Here is a 15,845-nt window from a genome sequence, read left to right as displayed (position 1 = left end):
TTCTGCTATATCCTTTAAAATGTCTGACTACTAGTCTTCCTCAGGCTTTACTCTGAGATTTTTTTTCCTCTCTCTCTTCCTGAGTACGTTGACTTTCTTAAATTGTGCTAAAGTACATATAATATAGAATTTCCTATTTTTAAGTGTACAGTTCAGTAGCGTTAGATACATTGACGTTGTTATGCAAACTATCTCCAGAATTCTTTTTCTCTATTAAAAACAAAACTCTGTGCCCATTAAACAACAACTCACTTCTCCCTCTCCCAACTCCCTGGAAACCACCCTACTTTTTGGGTATATGAATTTGACTGTTCGAGGTAACTCATATAAGTGGTATCAAATATCTGGAAGACAAATATAGCACTTGTCTTTTTGTGACTGGCTTTTTTCACTTAGTCTAATGGCCTCAAGGTTTATCAGTTCTATAGCATGTTTTAGTATTTTCTTCATTTTTAAGGCAGAGTAATATTCCATTGTGTGAATAGATCTCATTTTGTTTACCCATTCATCTGACAGTGGGCACTTAGGTTGCTTCCACCTTTCGGTTACTGTGAACAGTGCTGCCATTGATACGGGTTTATAAATGTCTCTTTAAGACCCTGCCTTCAGTTCTTTTGGGTATGTACCGAGATAGAATTGCTGGATCATATAGTAATTCTATTTTTAATTTTTTGAGGAATTATCTGACTGTTTTCCACAGGGCTGCACTATTTTATCTTGACACACAAGATTTCCACTATCTCCAAATCCTTGCCAGTACTTTTCTAGATAGAAGCTATTCTAATGGGTATAGGCTAGGATAAACACTTTTTATTATTTTTTTAATATTAAAAAGTAAATTTATTTCAGGGTAATGTGAGGGTACAAATAACCAAGTCAAAATGTTTGATTTTGTTAGGTAGAGTCCCTCTTATGGTTATGTCCCACACACAAAAGGGATAAATATTTTTTTAAAATGGTTATGATACTCCAGTATCCAATAACAAATATTAATTCCTTTATATCATCTAATAAAGAAGGGGTTTCTAACATGTTCTTCCCACAGTCTTTCTTATATTCTTATCCTGTGATTTCCATAAATCAGAATCTTTGGAGCCACCATTGATTCCTCTCTTGTCTCCTCTCACATCCAATTTCTTAGGAAATCTCAAAATATACCTAGGACATCCCCCACCCCATACAGACACGTCTCACCCTTCAGCTACTTCCAACACCTTAGTCCAAGCCTACCATCCTCTTTCCCTGATGAATCATTTCAAGAGCCTTCCAAGAGATCTCCCTGTTTGTTTACTCTTACCTCTTTTCAATCTGTTCTCAACTCAGCAACCAGTACAATCCTGTTAAAACAAATCTGAGACTGTAATATTCCTTGAGGCTCAATGCTTTCTAATGGTTCACCATTTCACACTCAGAAAAAAATCAAAGCCCGTCCAGTGGCCTATGAGTCATTAAAAGAGCTGAGTCTGAGTTACCTACTTAAACTCATATCTTATAACTTTCCCCTTAGTTCATTCTGCTTCAGTCACTGGTGCCAGCCTGGTGTTCTTGAACACACTACCATGCTCCTTCCTTAGTAAGGGCCTTTGAACTTACTCTTTCCCTTGTCTAGAATGTTCCATCCCCTGAAATCTGCTGAACTTACTTCCTAAGTCCTATGACATGTGAGCTCCACAGGGAGGTCCTCTCTTAACACCTTTTTAAATGGAAATCAACTCCCTAATTGAGGGGAACTCAATTCCCCTCCCTAGCTGTATTTTATCCTATAAACATTATCATTATCTGACATACTATGTATATTTTACTTATTTACTTGTTTATTTTCTGCCCACTGTCATTAAAGTATAAGCTTCAGATAAGCAAAGGATTTTAGATAAAACCCTTTGCATATAATAATGCTTGGTAAATAATTGTTGAATAAGTACAGTTCATATATCTGTACATTATTTTTGTGGTTACTTCCCAGATCTGCATCACAACTTAAAAAGCAAAATGAAAGAATGCACATCTTTCCAAAGCAAGAAGACTGGCATAAATTGGACAGATGATGAGAAAAGAATCTACAGGAATAACAGAATAGTTCAAACTCAAGCAATATTGCAATATTTGCTCCCTATCACTGATAGTACTAAAAACATCCAAACCACTCAGATAAAACAGCCATTCTATCCAAGAACCAACTTCTAAATCCAAAATCAGTAAGTCAGTAAAATTTTATCATTCTTAGCTATTAAATACATTCTCTCATAAGGAAGCATTCTTTTATTATTATTATCTTAAGAAATGAACATAAGCTCTTGAAGATGGTGTCAGCTACACCTCATTCAACTAAGGGACAAAGGCCAAGAGCCATCAGAAAATGCTAGATAAGTGAAAGAGTTAAGTTAGCAGGCCTTATTGGATTATTATTTGCATGAAATTGCTTACTAATTTGGATCTATAAATAAAATATGCATAAATAAAATATGATCATTGACTAACATGAAAATTTCCAGGTGTTTTTAAAGCTTATACTCTGGGGACAACCAGAATTAAAAATGATTAACCTGAACTACTTTGGTTTATTTAATACTCAGAGAAAAGCAGAAGAGCATGATGAGAACAGAGTCCTTTTTTTGAGACAGAACTTCACTCTGTTGCCCCAGATAGTGTACAGTGGCACAGACATAGCTCACTACAGCCTCAACCTCCTGGGCTCAAGAGATCCTCTTGCATCAGCCTTCCAAGTAGCTGGGACTACAGAGGCACACCTGGTCTTGAACTCCTGACCTCAAGCAATCCTTCCACCTCAGCCTCCCAAAGTGCTAGGATTACAAGTGTGAGCCACCATGCCTGGCCAGATTTCTTTTGAAAACAAAAAACAGAAACATTTCTAAGGCCAAAAGGAAACACATGTAAATAAAACAGCAAAAAACTAAAGTAACAAATAAAATACTAATATTATCAACAAATTTTAAAAAGTACTTCCCACGTCCTAGACACTGTTCTAAGTTATACACATGTGTGCTTTACATTTTACATGTGAGAAAACTGAGGTGCAAAGAGGTTAAGTAACTTGTCCAAAGCTACACAATCCAACAGGTAGCAGAATCTGGATTCAAATCCAACTCAACATTCTGACTCCAGCATCCTTCTGAATTGCATCATTATGTTTTGCCATTTCTCTTTATAACACAAGTGATAAACAGGATCAACATACTTACTAAACAAAGAGTGCCTGCAAAGAAACTAGAACATTATGACTATTTTAAAGGAAAATTGGCAAAGGCTATAAATGAGCAATTCAGAAAAGAAAAAAAGTGTTCAACTGCACTTAAATCCAAAGACTGCAAATTAAAACCATAAAGCAAAACCATTCGTGTTTTCTTCTCAATGGAAGAATTAATTCTCTGACAATGGGAATATAAACTGGTACAGTTTCAAAAGTCAGTCCACTATAAATGAAAAATCTTCATTTTAACCGAGATATTCCACTTTTAGAAATTGATCCTAAGGAATAAACCTAAATAAAGGTTAAAAGGTTTGTGTGACAGTGGTATCCTACCTGTGACCCACAGGCCACAGGCTAATTTTGTGAGGATATTTTTGCTTATCTGTGGTGTCAGATATGAAAATTATGTGTGGACTATTTTTTTACTAATCAGTTTTTGTTAGTGTTTATGTATTAAATGTGTAGCCCAAGACAACTCTTATTCTTCAGTAAGAAAGGGGCAGAGAAAAAAAAGTTTGGGCCCTCTGGAGAGGGATGTAAGGCTATGCATGGGAACAGAGGAGGAATTCAGCCAGGCCTCAAAACTATGGAATGAAAAACTACCTTTATCCATTGTCAGTCTCTGCTTTTCTCTCTCTTAGGAAAAGTTTTAACATCCTTTAGCTCATAAATTTTCCTACTGCAGTTTCACTTATAAGACTGACTCCCTTGGCTCGGCACCCATGACACAGAGGTTATGGCACCAGCCACATACACGGAAGCTGGCGGGTTCAAACCCAGCCTGGGCCAACTAAACAACAATGACAACTGCAACAAAAAATAGCCGGGTGTTGTGGTGGATGCCTGTAGTCCCAGCTACTTGGGAGGCTGAGGCAAGGGAATTGCTTAAGCCCAAAAGTTTGAGGGCGACATACTGAGACTCTTGTCTCAAAAAAAAAAAAAAGACTGACTCCCTTTCATTCCCAATTCTAAATAGTAGGAAAAGATAATCTGATTGGGAACCATGCCAATGGGTAGAGCTCACCTGGTTACAGACACAGCTATTGGAAGCCTTACCCTTGTGGATCTGGAGGCAATCTTCAGAAAAGGGCAAATTGTTCCTGGGGCAGACATTCCCAAAAGTATTTAATATAGGTGTATATGGAAATACTAAAAACAGGAAAGCCATCCTTAGCAAATGATCTCACAGCATACTTAAACACTATTAAGTTGATTTTTTTGTTCTTACAACTTATTTCCTATGCCTACCTTTTCTCTGTTTTATATATCCTTTGTTTGATACTCTTACATAGTTTTACCTATAATAAGTAAGTTCAGAGTAAAGTGAGAATAAGCAAAGAGAATGAGAAGATAACACTTTCGCTAAACCATCCTGGACATCAGCCCAAGTTTAGGTTAAGGAGAAACTGGTTAATGTGTCACAATGTTTTGCAGAACTATCATAGTGAAGGATATAAGATATAATATAGAACTTGAATTGTATGTTCTAATCTTAAGCCAAAATAAATAGGGTCTAGGTAGATTGACTAGCATGTTAGCAACAAGGATTCATATCCCTTAATTTCTGGTCAAATGTTGATTAAAGTTCAAATACTGAAGAATAAATCTAATGTTTGGCATTCCATTTGGTAATGGTGAAAATTCTTAAGAAAGAATTATGCAAATCAAAACGCAACTGGAGAGATTTTCACTTTTAGGAAGATGAAGTAGACATGTTTTCCATTTTCTTTCCACTAAAGACAACCAAAAACTCTGGACATGTAAAACAAACATAAGACAACTCTGAAAGGTGGAAAAAAGAAAGCAGACTAACTAAGGACTCCCAGAATCAAGAAATGATGCACTGGCAAGTTGCCTGGGTTTTCTTTTTGCCTCGTATATGAAAGATTTGGAGCTGAAGAAGCCAGCAACCTGAAAACACCAATGGGCACGGACACATGCATAAAAAACTCTAATAACCTATGCCGTATAACCATAGGATCAAGAAAGACACAGCCTGCCAAGATAGAAACTTTTTAGACAATAGCCACTATACTCCAGCCAAACATCACTGATAAACAGTGGTCCCATTCCCACCTATGTAAGTAGAGGCAGAGTGAGGGGCCTCCATGTCCACTCTTATGAGGTACATCAAGACATCTCAACACCCTGCCCACTCTTACAAGGACAAGGCATCTCAGCATCCTGCTTAGAGTGGTGTCAAAGAGGGTCAAGTAGAAGCCAGAACTTTAACCTCCATTGGCCTCTAAAGAACCCTCCCCTACTGCAGTATATCACTGGAAGCCAAATGGGGAGGCCGGACTCACACACTTACTGGACAGAAATGAGGTGCGTCTTCCCCTCCCTGCTGGATTAGTGTCAGAGGAGGCCTAATGAAGAGGCAGGACTTTCACCAATACCCAGAAGCAATGAAGCTACCCCCACAGCAGTGTCAGTGGGGGCTATGTGTGCAGATGAGCTCTCACATCAGTCCAGTGGTAATTAGGAGCCTCTTTTCTGGGACAAATAGAGTTAAGTGGGAACCTGGACTTCTACTTTCATCAGTCAGTAAGGAGGTCTCATTGCCCCACCACCCTTGTGGATCAGAATCACAAAAAAGCCTGCTGAAACAGAAGGTTTAAATAAGATCTAGAGTCTCATAACATAATATGAATATGTACATGTTTAATTCAGAAATAAATTGTCATACTAAGAACCAGAAAGATCTAAAACTGAATAAAGACAAACACTGAGATGACAGTGATGTTAGAATTTTCTCACAAAAAATTTTAGAGCAGTCATGTTAAAAATGCTGCAGAAAACATTTATAAAAAAATGAAAAAAATAACCTCAGAAAAGAGAGTGAGAAGAAAGAAAAGAGGTTAATAAGAGCCAAACGGAAGAATGGAAGAAAAAATATCCAATGTACACAGCCCTATTATGAAACTAATTTATAGTTCTCAAATGAAAGCTACAACCTAATTCTAGCCCAAGAATATGGGGAGGGGGTGGGGGAGGGGAGGGGAGAAGGGCAGATGGGTGGTGGGAGGGTGACTGGAAAGATCACCTATATGGTCTGTCTAACAAGGGTACAAGTGAACTTTTCTAGAACTAGAGTATAAATGTTTTAACACAATAAGTAAATGACACAAAGTCTATGTTAACCAGTTTGATGAAAATATTTCAAATTATATATGAAAACACTACACTGTATTTCATGTTTGCATTAATGTATACAGCTATCATTTAATAAAAAAAAAAAGAACCAAATGGAAATTTCTGAATTGAAAAACATAATAACTGAAATATAAAAAGCTCAGCGACTGAGCACAACAGCATATTTAGGAAGACAAAGGAAAGATTTAGTGAACTTAGATAGAAAAATGGAAATTACCATCAGAGAGAAAATAGACTAAAACTTAATAGGCCCTTAGGACGTGTAGGACTATAAAACATAAGGACGAGAAAAAGACAAAGGTAAAAAGGAACTCAAAGACATAAGGGCTGAAAGTTTTCCAAATTTGGCCAGAGACACATCTATAGACCAAAAAGCTGAGCAAACCACTAACAAGATATCCAAAGAAATCCATGCCAACACACACCAAAATTTAAGTTTTGGAAACTGAAGAAAGAGAAAAAAAAATGAAAGCAGACAGAGAAGAATGACATCTATTCTACAGGGGAAAAAACAATGTAAAAGACAGTGGATTTCTCATCAAAATTTATGAAGGCCAGAAGAAGTAGCACATTATTTATAATTATTGAAAGAAAGGAACTGTCAGCCTAGAATTTTATACCCAGTGAAAATAAGAGGAAAATCAAGAAATGTTCAAATGAAGGAAAACTAAGAGAATTTTTCAACAGGAGATTTATAGTAAAAGACTGGCTAAGGGGATATCTTTAAATGGATAGGGAATAATAAAAGAAGGAAAAAAGAATAAATCCAAAGCAAGCAAAAGAAAGGTAAAAATCAAGAGAAGAGAAGAAATTCACAAAATTTAAAACAGGAAAATGTCATAGAAAATCAATGAAACAACTAGTTCTTTGAAAGGATCAATAATATTAACAGACTTTTAGCAAGACTGACAAAAAAAGAAAGAAGATACTAATATAAGGAATAAAATTAAATTTCTCTGAATATCCTGCATACAGGAAAATACTACAAACATGCAAATTTGACAAGTTACAGAAAATAGATCATTTCCTCAAAAAACACAAACTACCAAAACTCGCTCAATACAGAATGTAATTTTTGAATTTCTCTGTATTTTAAAAAATCATAATTTTAAGATCCCCCTAAAAAGAAGTCTCCTGGCCCAAACTGAACTCATAATTTTAAATTTCCAACAAAGAAATCTATGGTTTTATAGGACAATTTTACCAAACATTTAAGGAGGAATTAATACCAACTCTATGTAATTTCTTAAAGAAAATAGAAGTTATCAGTTCATTTTATGAAGGTACTATTAGCCTGATACTAAAATCAGACAAAGACTAAAAAAGAAAACTATAGAACAAGATTTCTCATAAATATAGATTCAAACATCTAAATCTAAAAAATATTAGGAAATAAAATACAGCACTAAATAAAAACAATTATATACCATGACCAAGTGAGGTCTATTTCAGAAATTCAAATTTGGTTTCATATTCAAACATCAATCAGTGTAGTCCCCCATATCAGCAGGCTAAAGGAGAAAAATCACATGATCATATTAAATGGCATAGAAAAAAACACTTTGCAAACTTCAACATCCATTCAGGATAAAAATTCTCAGAAAAAAAAACAGAAGTAGAAGGGAAATTAACTTGATAAAGTTCACTCTTAACAATCTAACTGACCATTGTGGCAGAAGTTCCAGCCACTGCAATAACACAATAAAAAGACATAAGTATAGAAATCAGAAAGGAAGAAATGGTTCCTACTTGTGAAAGATGTTATTCTTTACATAGAAAATCCAAAAAAAAATTTCCAAAAACACAAAAAACCTTCTAAAACTAATAAGCAGATTCTGCTAGGCCTTAGAATATGAGATAAATATACAAAGTTTGTTGCATTTCTATATATAGCAATGAACATGTGGACACTAAAATCACAAATATAATCTGTGCCACTTACAATCTCTCCCCAAAATGAAATATTTATTTGTAAATCTCCAAAATACGTGCAAGGCTTGTTTGCTAAAACTACATGGCATGAATAAGAGAAATCAAAAAGATCTCAGTGAATGGAGAAACAGAACATGGTCATGGATTGGAAGACTCAACACAATAAAGTTGCTAGTTCTGGCTGGGCATGCTGGTTCACACCTATAATTCTAGCACTCGGGGAGGCCAAGGCCTGAGCTCAGGAGTTCAGGACCAGCCTAAGCAAAGCCAGACCCTGTGTTTAAGACTCTGTCTCAAAAAAATGTTAGTTCTTTCCAAATTGATATACAGATTCAACATGATTCCTATTAAAACTCCAGCAAGACTTTTTATCCAGCAGATATAGAGAAGATTATTCTAAAATGTGTATGCAAAGGCACTAAATTAACAAAAATGGGTTTGAAAAAGAAGGGTAAAGTTGGAGGCATCAGTGTACCTGCATTTAGGATCTTTTGTATAGCTATGGTAATCAATCCAGTGCAGCACTGGAGGAGGAATAGACACAGACATTAATTCCATGGAAAAAAGAGTCTTTTCAACAAATGGTGCTAGAACAATATAGGCCGAAAAAATGAACTTTGACCTACACTCACATGTTATATAGAAATTAACTCACAATGGACATAAAACTTTTAGAAAAAATAAGGAGAAAATTTTCAGGATCTAGTGCTAGGCAAAGCGTTCCTAGACTCGATGCCAAAAGCATGATTCATAAAAGGATAACTTGGTAATTGGACTTCATTAACATAAAAATGTTTGCTCTGTGAAAGACCTTGTTAAGAAGATAAAAAGCCAGGCTGTAAAATAGGAGAAAACATTGGCAAACCACAAAAATAAAAGACTACTATCCAAATTAAAGAACTCTCAAGATTCAACAGTTAGAAAACAACATTTTGTTTAGAAAATGGGCAAAAGACACAAACAGACATTTCATCAAACAGAATGTACAGGTGACATATAAGCACATGAAAAAATGTTCAACTTTGGACAGTGCCTGTGGCTCAGTGGGTAGAGTGCTGGCCCCATAGAGTGAGGGTGGCTGGTTCAAACCTCGCCCCGGCCAAACGGCAACAAAAAAATAGCCCGGTGTTGTGGTGCGCTCCTGTAGTCCAGCTACTCGGGAGGCTGGGGCAAGAGAATCACTTTGGGCCAGGAGTTGGAGGTTGCTGTGACCTGTGTGATGCCATGGCACTCTACTGAGGGCAATAAAGTGAGACTTTGTCTCTACAAAAAAAAAAAAAAAAATGTTCAATATCACTAGCCACATTCCCTTAAAGTCAGGGGGAAAAATGTATATAACTAGCCATTAGGGAAATGCAAATTAAGTCCACAATGATATATCACTTATCAGAATATCTAAGATAAAAAATAGTGGCAACAAGGGCTCAACTACAACTTAAACTTTACCTTAGAAATGCAAACAACATAATCATTTGTATCCTCATATGAGTTTGAAATAAAAATAAATAAAAATTAAAAACAAAAAACAGCAACATCAAATTCCAGTGAGGATGCAGAGAAACTGGATCACTCCTAAATTGTTGGTAGAAATGTAAAATGGGGCAGCCATTGTTTAAAACAGTTAAAAACTAAACATGTAACTACCATAACACCTGACAATCCCTCTCCTGGGAATTAATCCCAGAGAAATGCAGACTTATGTTCACACAGAAAAGCCTGTACACAAATGTTTATGCACTTTTATTTCTGATAGTCATACTGGAAACAATCCACATGTCCTTCAGTGGATCAGTTAGTAAACAAGCTATGGTACATCGTGCCATGAATGTCACAATAATAAGGAATGAAATACGGTCTGGGTGAATCACCAGAGAATCATGCTGAGTGAAGAAAAGCTGATCCCAAACAATTACATACAGTATAATTTTGTCTATATGAGTCTTAAAATAGCAAAATAATATAATTGGGACAACAGACTAATAGTTACCAGGAGTCAAGGAGGGGCTGGGGAAGGAGGGAAGTAGGTACTATAAAGACAACATGAGGACACTGTGCTGTATCTTGACTACATTGATGGCAATGTACTCTTCTATAGTTCTGCAGGATACCGCATTTGGAGAAAACTCGGTGAAGAGTACTGTATTATTTTTTCCAAATGTACATGACTCTGCAACTATCTCAAAATTTTAAAGTTTAATTAAAAATATAGTCAAAATTCTGTGGTCGAAAACTAGAATTCTAACAAAAACCTGACAAACTCTAAATGACTGTAATTAGTAATTTATAAAACTTCCCTCTCTTGAGTAAAGCTCCTTTCTCTTAGACTCATATGTGTGCTGATCATTTTACTGGTTATAGAAAAAAATCTTATAGCATGTATACTGAATCTATTATAATAGAATAAACAGAATAGACTTTTGGAGCAAAGTAAAATTTTAGAGACCATCTACTATAAGTAAATGTACAGATAAGGCGCTAAGGCCTAGAGTTGCTATTATATAAGTAAGAAGGCTGGGATCAGGGCAGGAATCCAAATAAACATCCTCTAGACATTTAGAAATACAGGATCGTGCTGAAATACAGAAATAATGCTGAAAAAATCATGATCAGAGATAAAGACTTAGACACGATGATAAAAGCCTTCAGGATGAATTCACCAAAAAGAAAAAATGTCATTTATACTAAGAATATACTGAGGACTACAAAGTGGTTGCATGGTGGTCAAAAACTCACATATTTCATTTCTTTTCTAGACCAAAGCCAGCTACTTGCATAAATATAAAGAGATACAGCCTATCCTGGACACCACCCAGAAACCACCCTTTTATAACCCAAAGGAATCTTATGCCAAACTCTTCAGAATGGCTCCAGTCTATACCGAATAGGTCATTTGAAAGTATGTCACTTCTCAAAAGCCCCAAGAAGAGGAAAAAACATTCTCCAATAGAGGCCACAAAGAATGAAGACATGAAGCCTCTCAGTAGCAAACGGGAGACTGCTCCTTCAAGTTTTGAAGTAGATGCAAATATTATAAAAAATGAGAGTCTTCAAGCTGAAGAACCCAACCAGCAAAGCCCTAGGCACGTATCCTCCCATCTAACTAAAAATAAGGATGAACAGCTAAATAAGAGTGATGAACAGCCCCTCTTCCATCTGAAGTTGGAAAGAAACAGTTAATCTGGCTTGTGTGCTGTTCTATAAACTGTGGATGAAAGATAACATATGCCTACACAGTAAGCAGGAAACAAGCCCGCCCCTCCCCCTTCCCTAGTCCTCCTCCTCCACACGCATATGCTAAATTACAAATTCTACATATCCCATCTTCCTTAATGGGAATGCTTTTCAGAAATTTAAAAGAAATCCAGAGAAAATACAGAAAATTTTAAAACACTTAGATATTTATACTTAGTTTTTGTCAACATGAAAAAAAAACTCTGAACTTTTGATTTCTTCCAAAATTACTTACTAGATCAGAATACTAAGAACTAAGGAATGGCATGCACTATATCACTGATTTCCCTACAAGGCACTTCCATAAATCAGTCAACAAACATCATTTCCCAAGTTTTTGTTATATGGTTGGTATGCCAAGAACCATAAGTAATATAAAAAGACATTCCTCTCCATTATAAGATTATCATATAATTGTGCAGATAAAACATACATGGATTAAATGATTACAGAATTTAAAAAGTGCATAGTAAAGTGTTAAGTTATGCACCTCCAACAGTTAGAGAAAATTACTGTATATTAAAAGATGCTAATTGCACAGAGAAATTTGTGATATAAAATGACACTGAAATGCATAGACTATGATTTTAAATCATTATTTTATTCTCAAAATTTAGTTAAGATGTACAGTTTTCTTTAGAGCAAACTAGTGTGCATCTCCAGCTGTTAATTACTATGGACACTCTGGAGCAAATCCAGCGCCTCCCAGTTTGCCATTCATAAGGCAATGAGATCTGGGAGGGATTCCTAAAGGACACACCAGGGAACAGGTATGTCAGGCAAAGAGGTCAAGATGCATGTAGTAAGTGCAAGGACAGAGTTAGCCACTAGCATCTTGGGTTAACAATGCCATCCATTACAGGACGAGGTTACACAAAAAAGTATGAGTTGGGTGAGGTGCCTTAAAAGTGCAGGTCTTGGCTCAGCGCCAGTGGCTCAAGTGGCAAAGGTGCCAGCCACATAAACCTAAGGTGGCGGGTTCAAATACAGCCCAGGCCCACCAAACAACAATGATGGCTGCAACCAAAAACTAGCCAGGCATTGTGGTGGGCGCCTGTGGTCCCAGCTACTTGGGAGGCTGAGGCAGGGGACTCGCTTGAGCCCAGGAGTTGGAGGTTGCTGTGAGCTGTGATGCCACAGCACTCTACCCAGGGGGACAGCTTGAGGCTCTGTCTCCCAAAAGAAAAAAGTTCAGGTCACAAGCCTAATCCAGGTGGGTGGAGCTAGGAAGACCTTGGTTGGATGATCTACTCACAATAATATTTCTGGTAGCTAAAGAGGGTTCAAGGAGAGCTATCAAAACATGAAAAGAGTACCCATTATGTTTTAAAGAACCTTGACCATAGATTTCCCCAGGAATCTTTAACAACAGTGGGAAATAGCTATCTTCTAAATAAATTAGCCTATGCTTTGGTGATAAGTACTCCAGTCCTCAGAAGATCCCCCAACCTCTGGCTCAAAATTTTTATTTCAGTGGTTCTGTGGGGCAAGAACAGGGTCACTTCCCTTCTGGGATGGATGCCCTCTTCCAGAAAGGTGCTGAGGCTTGAAAAAGTAGGAGAATAATGTTCTGGATCATCGAATTTTTTTTTTTTTTTTTTGAGACAGAGTCTCACTTTGTCACCTTTGGTAGAGTGTTCTGGCCTCATAGCTCACAGCAACCTCAAACTCCTGAGCTCAGGCAATCCTCTTGCCTCAATTTTTTCTATTTTTTTAGTAGAGATGGGGTCTTACTGTAGCTCAGGCTGGTCTGGAACTTCTGAGCTCAAGTAACCCACCCACCTCAGCCTCCCAAAGTGCTAGAATTACAGTCGTGAGCCACTACACCTGGCTGGCTCATAGCATTTATTGCAGCTGACATCAGGATGGAGTAACAGCTCTCAAAATTCAGTTTCTGCTTGTCCTTACAGATCAGGACAAAAACCTAAGCTCCAGGGAAATATTGATCATTTGAACCTTCAATTGTCTTAGAGTTTGAAATTGCAGATTCTGGATTGATTATCTTCATAAATAATAATAACAACAACAAAGTGAAAAGGCAGTTTTGGGAAGATTTAAGGGTACAGAGATGTTGCCTAAACATTTTCCTTAGTCCTTACCTATACTTGCTCTCCTTCTATCTTATCATTTGATATAAATATTGTATAAGATGCTGTCCCTAAAGTAGGAAGATGTGTAGGCCACTTCCCCACACTGGACTTCACGCTATAATACGTTTTGTTTCCTGAACATGCTCATAAAGGCCATTTATTGTCCTTGCCCAGCATTCTCACACCTTGCAAGCTCCTACTTCTTTAAGATTCAAAGCAAGGGCTAACATCTCAAAAAAATCTTCCCTAGACACCCCAAGGAATTTAAAACAGCTATGATTAAGTCTTTCTTTTTTTATATTATTTGGGATTCATTGAGGGTACAAAGAATTAGGTCACAATGATTGCATTTGTTGGGTAAAGTCTCTCTTATAATTGTGTCCTGCTCCCAAGAGGTGTTCCATCCACCATGACCCCACCATCCCCCTTCCTACTGCCCTCTCCCCACTTGCTCATTCCCCCACCCCACCTGGTATTAGCTCATCTACTGCCTTCATATTAGAATAGAGTACATTGGATTCTTGCTTCTCCATTCTTGTGATGCTTTACTAAGAAGAATGTGGTCTGCCTCCATCTAGGTTAATACAAAAGATGTAAAGTCTCCAACTTTCTTAGTGGCTGAATAGTATTCCATGGCATACATATACCACAACTTATTAATGCATTCCTGGGTTGGTGAGCATTTAGGCTATGTCCACAATTTAGTGACTGTAAATTGGGCTGTGATAAACAGTCTAGTGCAAATGTCCTCAGTGGTTGGGGCACCAGCTACATGCACCGGGCCTGGTGGGTTCAAACCCAGCTCGGGCCTGCTAAAAAAACAAAAAATAGTGGGGCATTGTGGCGGGCACCAATAATGCCAGCTACTTGGAAGGCTGAGGCAAGAGAATTGCTTGAGCCGAAGAGTTTGAGGTTGCTGTGAGCTGTGACACCACAGCACTCTACCGAGGGTGACAAGTGAGACTCCATTACAAAAAAAAAAAATCTTTCCCCAGGCCAATATCTTCAAGTGTTTTCCCCACACTTTCTCCAAGGATGTTATTGTCTTATGCCTTAGATTTAATTTTTTTATCCATCTTGAATCAATTTTTGTAAGTGGCGAGAAGAGTGGATCCAGTTTTAGTCTTTTACATTTGGTTTCCAGCTCTCCCAACACCATTTATTGAATAGGGATTCTTTTTTACAGTGTATGTTCTTGTTTGGTTTATAAAAAAATAGGTGGCTGAAAGATGTGAGTTTCATCTCATGGTTTTCTATTCAGTTCCAAATGTATATGTCTCTATTTTTGTGCCAATACCATGCTGTTTTGATCACTATGGTCTTGTAATATAGCCTAACATCTGGTAGGGTGATGTTCCTGGCTTTGTTTTTATTACTAAGAATTGCCTTGGCTATATGAGTTTTTTTCTGGTTCCATACAAAATGAAGACCTATCTTTTCCAAGTCTTGAATGTATGATATTGGTATTTTAATGACAATTGCTTTGAATCTGTAGATTGCTCTGGGAAGTTTAGACACTTTAATAACGTTGATTGTTTCCAGCCATGAGCATGGTATGTTTTTCCATTTGTTAATATCTTCTGCTATTTCTTTTCTTAGGGTTTCATAATTTTCTTTGTAGAGGTCCTTCACCTCTTTTGTTAGGTATATTCCTAGATATTTTTTTTTTAAGAAGCTACTGTGAAGGGAATTGTGTCCTTGATTAGCTTTTCATCTTAGCTTTTACAGCATATACAAAGGCTGCTGATTCGTGGACATTGATTTTTATATCCTGAGACATTACTGTACTTTTTATCACATCAAGGAATCTTGTGGTTCAGTCTTTGAGGTTCTATGATGAGATCATATCATCAGCAAAGACCAAGAGTTTGACCTCCTCTGACCCCATTTGGATGCCCTTTATTTCTTCTCTGGCCTAATTAGTACTGGACAGTAATTGGCTCTGCTCCTCACACTATTTTGTCTGATTCCAGTTCTAAGTGGAAAAGCTTTCAGTTTTATACCATTCAGTATAATAGTAGCTGTGGGTTGCATAGATGGTTTCAATCAATTTAAGAAATGTGCCATCTATACCTATATTCTTATGTGTTCTAGTTAGAAAAGACTCTGCCTCTGTAGATCAGTTAGCATTTACTCCTGGCTGCTCGCAGAATTTTTTCTTTTATCTTGACTTTGGACAGGTTCATTACAATGTGTCTTGAAGAGGCTCTGTTTGAGTTGAGATGACC

The 15,845-nt window shown here is 37.0% G+C and overlaps 1 protein-coding gene across 1 annotated transcript in view; it reads left to right on the top strand.

Moving 5' to 3' along the window:
- Positions 1-11,616, top strand: part of AGBL3 (ATP/GTP binding protein like 3) — an 86,676-nt gene extending 75,060 nt beyond the window's left edge. Inside the window, 2 exon segments of the mRNA XM_003791663.2 lie at positions 1,964-2,195; positions 11,050-11,616. Of these exon segments, the coding sequence (XP_003791711.1) occupies positions 1,964-2,195; positions 11,050-11,473 (656 nt within the window). The 3' untranslated portion in view covers positions 11,474-11,616.
- The last annotated feature ends 4,229 nt before the right edge of the window (positions 11,617-15,845 follow it).

This window comes from Otolemur garnettii, unplaced genomic scaffold, assembly GCF_000181295.1.
Source record: "Otolemur garnettii isolate 467f Iridium unplaced genomic scaffold, OtoGar3 scaffold00049, whole genome shotgun sequence".
NCBI classification, from domain to species: Eukaryota; Metazoa; Chordata; class Mammalia; order Primates; family Galagidae; genus Otolemur; species Otolemur garnettii.
The sequence above is the reverse complement of the archived record's forward strand: the minus strand, read 5'-3'. Positions and strand labels throughout refer to the sequence as shown.